This window comes from Symphodus melops (assembly GCF_947650265.1).
Source record: "Symphodus melops genome assembly, chromosome: 13".
Taxonomy (NCBI): Eukaryota; Metazoa; Chordata; class Actinopteri; order Labriformes; family Labridae; genus Symphodus; species Symphodus melops.
The window spans coordinates 22,076,779-22,084,669 of NC_136703.1; the positions used below are offsets into that span (position 1 = coordinate 22,076,779).

The 7,891-nt window shown below is 45.2% G+C and overlaps 1 protein-coding gene across 2 annotated transcripts; it reads right to left on the reverse strand.

Annotated features, from left to right (window-relative positions):
* Nucleotides 1–1,125: 1,125 nt before the first annotated feature.
* LOC306834491 (XK-related protein 7-like) lies at nucleotides 1,126–7,452 on the reverse strand. Of its 2 annotated transcripts, none has more exons than XM_079360413.1 (3): nucleotides 6,878–7,452; nucleotides 3,414–3,613; nucleotides 1,126–3,219 (listed from the first exon to the last, which is right to left on the reverse strand). In XM_079360413.1, exons 1-3 carry the CDS (start codon nucleotides 7,411–7,413, stop codon nucleotides 2,264–2,266), a joined length of 1,692 nt encoding a protein of 563 aa, XP_079216539.1. In that variant the 5' UTR covers nucleotides 7,414–7,452; the 3' UTR covers nucleotides 1,126–2,263. The 2 variants fall into 2 exon arrangements, with proteins under 2 accessions (XP_079216539.1, XP_079216540.1); XM_079360414.1 differs by lacking the exon at nucleotides 6,878–7,452 and adding an exon at nucleotides 5,999–6,449.
* Between the last annotated feature and the right edge of the window lie 439 nt (nucleotides 7,453–7,891).

Below are 7,891 nucleotides of genomic sequence, written 5' to 3' on the forward strand. Positions count from 1 at the left end.
GTGTTTGGTGGAAACCAGCAATTATTAGCACATCAACATGCTAAACTATGAGGATAAAAAAAACAGTCCACCTGTTTAACATTAGCATGTCAGTATTAGTACTGTGAGCTGTTAGCTAGCTGGTAATCAGTTGCTAGCTTGTTGTCTGTAAAAATGCACCAACAGCAAAGGTCAGGTAAACACATTGCTCTTTATTTTAGCAACAACAACTTAATGACATTTTCTTCACCTTCTTTTTAATCCTTTTTTTCTTCCTTGGAACAGCAACAGTCTGGTATGACCAGTTTAAGGCTTTTTGATTCTAGCTTTATGTTTGAGGTACAGCCTCGTCCATCTCCTGCCACCACAAGCCCATTTGATGGTACACTGTGTGGTTGTTACATGGTGGATTTAAACAGTTAGCACCATAGTTGAAGCCTCTCTGGCTTTGTGTTGTAACAGTGCTATTTGGGCTCTTTATTTATTCCAGTGTCACCTGGGGAAAAAAACAACAACAAGCAGACTGGACAGTGTTTACAACAAAACTGTCAGATCTCAGTGTTACAATTTCTAAAATAACTTAAATGCACATGGCAGAACTCGCCCTCCTCCCCAACATACACCCAAACACATGCTAGTGTGTGAGTTCACACAAACACACACACACACACACACACAGAAACACAAACAGTCATACACACTGTTAAGAAATTTCCCTTTTGTGAGTTTTCTATAGAAAAGCAACCCTGACAGCAGAAAGAATGGTAACACTGAATTTTACTGGTCGTTTTATTCTACAAAATAATCCTTCTTTGACACAAATAAATTTTAAATACAGGACGCTGCGCAATTAGTAAACCACCTAATAATCTATTTTAATTAATGCTAAGTTGTTGTAACTTTGTGCACACATTTGGAATGTGTCCACATGTATGTATATAATGATTTTTTTCCTGGGTTTATATTAACAGCTCTTTTTTAATCTAAGGAAATCAATGAATTATATTTATTCAAACTAAATGGGGACTTTATCTGTTTCCTTCAATGCAGGTTTTAAAAAATGTATAAGAAAGCAACAAACCTGTAAAATAAAGTGTTACGTAATGAAACACATGCCTTCACTATCAATAATATCAACGCTTTCTGTTTACAGTCTGAAGTCTGCAGCTAATCTTTCTTCTTTTTTTTATTTTTTTACATTTTTCTTACAACATCGTATGGACACAGTACAATTACAGTCGGTGCTGTCCTCGGTTAATTCCTCTTAACTGTATAAATAAATTCACATGGAAATGCAGGTCTGTCCTGTTTCTTTTAATGTGAAAAATGGGTGCATTATGAAAATACAACTGTTGAGTCCTATCTGTAGAGATCATCCTGTAAATGCAAATCATAATGTAGCAGGTTTGTCCATTACATACACATTCTGCAGAAGATGTACTTTATTTCAAATGTGGTTGTATGTCCCAAATACAACAGACTGCTTGTAAACACACACAAATCTCTTTTGTTTTGTTCTAGCTAACCTCAAAAAACACCACAGGAATGTTGGAAATCCCACTAACAGGGTGAAAATGCTTGAAGCCTTGTCACAAGTGATCACATTTTTCAACTGTTTTTACATTCAACTCAAATGTTGCTTTTGAACCACCATTTAGACCTAAAGCAGCATTCTCAGAGACTTCTTCAACATGACTGAATAGATATGGAAAATGATGACACTCAGTACCTGTACTGTATTTATTGTAGATGTCGTAAAATGACACTGTGAGGTCTTTAAATGTCCCTTACTCTTTAAATAAAATGATGTGTTGGCTCTAGCTGCCATAAATAATCATGCATGTTGAAGGCTTGTGTCTGTTACCCACCCGCTTAAGAGGATGTGCTGAAGCACCGTCACTGAGGAGGACTTTGTTCCTCTGATTGATAACTGTGCAGCACAACTTGTCTGCCTTTCTGTGCTTCTCTCTAAATTCACTCAGCAGCGAGCTATACAGCTAACACCAACCTCCTCCTGTACCAAAACCTGACCTGAGAAATGATACAGAAACTGAAATATGCACCAACATAAGACAACATCCAAGCACTTTGCCTTTTGTGAAAAACAAAGACACTACACCTCCATTTCCTTCGCCTGGTTGTCTCCACAGCCTCAGAGTACAGAGAGCAATCAAGTGGGCGTGGAGCTGAAACAGGCTACTTGGTGGGAGTCACCCACCTGCCCGTTTTATTTCAGGCAAGGTGTCAAGATGGCAGCGAGCTGAGTCACAGCATTGTCAGCACTTCACACGGTGGTCTCGTACTCCATTACTTCTTTGGGTGTGCCCAGACAGCGGTACTGAATCCTTGGCGTGACCGGGGCGGCGCTTTCTAGCACGAGGATGGTTTTGCGCAGCCGGCGGTCGATGAAGTGAGCGTCCCAGGCGGGGTACTTTTTCCTTGGCAGATCTATCCGAATGACAGGCCCCTCAGTCCTGGGTGTGAGGTTGGTCACTGGGGCCTGAGCTCCCCTTGGGGGTCGTACCTGAAACACATCTCCTTCCACCCCTGGCCCTTGCTCCCTGTCAAACCCTTTAGTTCTCTGAAGAGTCCTGGGGGGGCTGCTAACTACATCAGGTGGGAGGCTGGAAGCTGGGGACACTAAAGCCTCCAAAGGCACCTCCTTCTCCACAATGGAAGCCCACCCTGAGACTGGGCCATCAGGGTGCAGCAGACAGTAATAAACAAACATGAAGAAGGTACCCAGAGCGTAGCTGCTGGCCACAACACACACCATGATGACAGCGTAGAAGTCTGAGGTACGAGGGCCGCGGTACATGTACCAGGCTGCGGTGAGCGCCACGTTCTCAACGAAAACAGTCAAAATGTAGATGAGCATCCTGCAGCGAGTGCGGCCCTCCTTCACACTGAACCAGCAGAACACGTATACAATGCCCACCATCATGTTATAGATGATCTCCTCCCATTTGGACATACAGAAGTCTGTTTCGCCCTGAATGATCCAAAACGTCATGATGCACCAGTGAGCTACGATGAAGATGCCAAAGTAAAGCTGAAACACTGAGGCGAACAGGGCAAAGGCCAGAGTGCGAGCCCCGATGGTAAAGAGGTGCCACAGAATCTGAACTATGACGGCCTTGTAGGTCATCGGTAGCTTATCATCTCGGGAGTCCCTGAGGACTTTCTGATAGGAGGCGATCATCCAGGCAAGGGAGATCAGCGAGGCAGAAGCTGAAAGGCCTGGCGGACAGAGGGAAGGAGAGGAGAGAGAATAATGCAGGAGAAGTTAGACAGGCTTGAAAAGGCTGTGGGGGAACTGTCTTCCCACAGCAAAAACACACACTTCCCTGCTCTGACAAGTGACTCAGAACAGCAGCATGGGCTACAAAAGTGTGATTGACAGATGTGGTGTTTGGTCATTTTTGGGCACTCACCCTGAAGGGGCAGCACCTGTCTGGCCTGGATCATGATGCTGAGCTGCAGCACCAACTGAGGGGCGCTTTTAAGGAAGGACTCCAGGAGACGCAGCATGCTGATATCAGCGCTCTCGAACATCATGCGCCAGTAGTAGTGACGGCGCTCGGCATCTCTATGCCATCGGCTCTGCACGCCGAGGTAGAGGGCATGGACATACCTGTAGGTCAGAAATCAAGTAGTTTATTGTCAAGTGCACACCAGTTAGGGTGTGTTCTCAGAACATGGGCTCCTTATCACAGTGCATGTACAAATGTATTGAGGGTACAAATCATAGAGTTGTTACTTTTACAATTACTAAATTATTTAAAACAAGCATCACAGCTTTAATTTGGTCTCAAACTCAGATCACGCTGATGTGTCATCCTTTGGGATGTTTCCTTTTCTTACATAGGAGACCAATCAGGCCAGAGAATCTGCGCAGTGTGACGTTTGTACAAAGCTGTTTGTCACACACAACCTTTGAACGAAAACACTGAAATGTAAATCAGGTGTATCCTGGGAAGTAAACAGGTGAAGGCTGCAGTACATTAGCATATTTGTTACCGTTAAATTGAGTGAGGTAGCAGCATTACCAGTAAGTATAAAGTGAATTAAATGTATCATATGTGCAGGTGGAAAAGACAGAAATAAAAAGAGGCAGACAGATTTATCATTGGCTTAAGTTTTGCACAAAAAAAAAAAAGAGGAGCGATTGGACAGATTTTACGTCTTAAGCTTCAAAAACTTTTGGACATCAAACACCAACTCTCAGAAGTCATAACTCATTATTCCAAACTCTGTGAGCTGTCAGTAGTTCCTGCCAAAGAGCTGGTTTCGTCTCCTCCAGGATTTAGATTAAACTGAAACCGAACTAAGCAGCTCTGTGGTTTTAATTTTAGTGCTGGCGTCGGAGGGGGTGAATGTGGAGCTTGTCTGCAATCACTTTTCACATGAAATCAGTGAGAAATAGGGATATATGAGCGGAGGCAGAAAGAAAAGAAATCCCAATAAAATCCCTCAATCTAGATTTCAGGCTTTCAGGATTGAAGGTTACGGAGGGGGAGAGAAAGAGCTCACTTTAAATCCCTTTGAATTCCTGAGCTTTGCTAACACATAGTCCCACCTCTGTCTGTACAAGTCTTATAAGGTCCTTGTATAACTAACATACATTATGCTGTACACAAACAAGTTCACTGTGCAAATGTAATCATGTCACATTGTTGCATTCAAACATACAGTACGAGGGTGCTGACTTTGCACGCATTGGCTGCAGGTTCGACTCCTGGCCAAACAAAGGCAACAAGCAGTGAAAACAGAAGTTGATTTTGCAGCAAATTGTTTCTCAATAGATTTCTATTTTCATTAGTTGCCCATTTGACTCATCAACAATGCTATTCTTCTAATAAGCACTGAACTGAATACTTTAAAAAGATCCTCGTCTGGTTTAGCAGAGGGGATTCATGAGAGTCAAACTGAGAGAAACAAGTTGGCTGCAGCATTGTGTTTATTAAAAAGCAACTCATCTTTATTAACTTTACAGGTCTGACATAGGACATTTATATATCTGACCCCTTGGTGCCTCACTTTAATAAGTCCATTTCAACAAAAAGCAATTGAAAAGGTCTGATAAAAACCTTTACCTTCATCATTACACAACACCTACGCTTTTGAAAAAGAGTGCCATAGACGACTGAAGCTATAAATGTCTCAGTAATAGCCTCAGGGAGGAGGGTCGGAGGAGCCCTATGTCAACAAGCCCAGTGAACCATGAGGGAGTTTGTGTAACCCTTTTTTCTTGTTCTGGTTCCTGCTATACAAAGTGTGCCTTGGGAAGTAACACAGTGAGAAAATAGAGCATGTATCTGAGCAGTAATGAGGGTCAAAGATTCACACATACACACTCAGGCACATACACACACAGGCACACACACACACACACACACACACACACACACACACACACACACACACACACACACACACACACAGTTTCATGGTGTGTCTGTATCTGTAACACAACACCACATCCCTTGTCCTTTGCTGACATTTAATTCTAGTAGCCGGCCTGAATTGATCCCGTTTCAACCTGACTGTCAGTGTATCAGTGACGGATCATTCCTGAGTTAACAGCTGAGGGTAAAACACACAGCAGTAATCTTCTTAATGTGCAGACACACCTGGTCAGAGAGCAGCCCAACGACAAACTGAGCACACACACACACACACACACACACACACACATGCACACACACAACAGCTTTAATGGCATTACCGGTAATTCTTTGCCACCACAAACATTTTAATATGCTCCTGGACACACTCTCACATACACATACACACACGAAGAAGACTCCGGGAGGAAATAAGAAATCAATATATATTACCCATAGGGCCGTCTAAAGAGGCAGGAAGAGAGCGAGACCACAGAGATAGACAGGAGCCTACTGATAAATCAAACAATTGATTTGCATCTGATTTCATCACTACACATGATTCATCTTTCTGTTACATCCCAGTGTGTCTATAAAATGTCTTTGAGTATTTTGTCTGACCCTCCTCCCACCTCAGTTCAGCTGAATGACTCCCCCTGACTGGCAGCAGTTCAACCCTGTCAAAACCCATCAGAGCAATGGAGGCTTGAGCACCACTGCCTCACCATCACTGAGTGAGCAGCTGACCTACAGACCTACTAGCAACCATGTGAAAGTAATGCCCGAGTGTACACTGCTTTGTTTTTTCTCTCTCAGAGAGCACGCGCCGGCTAATTAAACATGTTTGGGCCTCAGCTGAGAGAGAAACAGACGCGCAGTCCCAGAAGCTGCTGGGAGATTTGAGAATATGGATTTTTACGAACATGAAGAGAGGAAGCCCCAAGCCAAGAACTGAAAATACACTGCACAGCGATAGGGAGGTGGTGCACACACATCAGGAAGCAACTCTCATGACATGTATTCGTCTTCTTCCGTTGTCAGAATGCTTCTTGCCTAAAGCCCAAAACAGAGGGATTTCCTCTGTGTTTTCCCCCCCACCACCAAACACACATAAAAACACACATAAAAACACACACACACACACACACACACACACACACACACACACACACACACACACACGGAGATTGGTGTTGATGATTTTTCCGGGGGGTGATTGACCTAAAAGCGCGTCAGGGGGCTATAGTAAGGGGGGAGGGGAGGGGGGAATGGGTGGAGTCTACTTCTACCGGTTTCAAGGCTGGGCAGAGACGTCAAACAATACAAAAAGACATTCTGATACTCTGTGCACAGCTTTGCCTTAAAGATTACGCCTCGCAATCGTTTAGATACTGGAAGGGATGCCGGGCTTATGTTATGCATGTGCACAGATACACAAACACACAAAGGTAGAGGCATATCGTGTAGTTTTCCCACTCCACAGTTATATCGCTACGAGTGTCCAGACTTACCTCCAGACTTGTGCCAGCTGAAAAATGTGAATAATAGCCTGGAGGAGCCAGATGAAGACCCTGCAGCAGCCTCGGGCTCCTCCCCCCGTGCCCGGCCCAGGCAGCACCCCGGCCGCGGCGTTGCGGCCAGCGCCCCGCTCGCCGCTGTCCTTGGTGCTGAAGTCGCTCTCCTCCGCTCCTGACGCGGCCACCACAGCCGCCGCAGCTGTGCCGCTCTCCACGGTCTGCGTGAAATCGTAAGCGAACCATCGAAAGCTCAACACCTGCACGACCACAGACGGGACTATCACAAAGACCAGAGTCAGTGCAAAGTACCAGTAGTCCCTCCTAAGGTAGTAGTCCGCCGCCAGCCACAGGTCTGAGGCCCCGTCCGAGAAGAAAACCAAAAGGGCGCACAACGTCCAGCAGCAGTCCGGCAGAGAGTAGCGCTGCTCCGGGGGGTCGCGCAGCGGAGGCCGTGGGTCTGACCTAGGAGGACATTCGGGTGGGATTTCGTTTCGCAGAGAGACGGGAGCACCATCAGATTTCGCGGCCATGTTTGTTGTAGGGAAGAGAGTGAGTAAGAGATGGGAAAATGATGGAAGGGGGGAGGGGGGTCGCGTAGCCTGTCGGGCTGTATGCATGCGTGCAGGAGAGAGGGAGGGAAAGGAGGCGGGGAGGAGGGCCGAGGTAGGTGGTAGAGATGGGTGTCACCGCCGCTCATCGATCAGCGGAAAAAATAGAATTTTAACATCGACAATAAAAGCGGCAGGTTTGAGGATTCCTCCACATTAAGGACTTCTTCAGGTGTTTGATTACAGCTGGGGTTAATATCGGTCATTTTCTGCACAGGTAGCACCAGCTGAGACGCCGTCCATTTGGTATTTCCAACCAGGAAACATCGTGCTGTAGACCGGCAATGAAAGAGCTTTACCGAGGTAGAAGTACAGCAACCTTTAAAAAGTACTAAAGAAATACAGGCATTTGAACCACTTTCTAAGCAAAATCAGTCTCTATCAGAAGTACTCCTGCTAT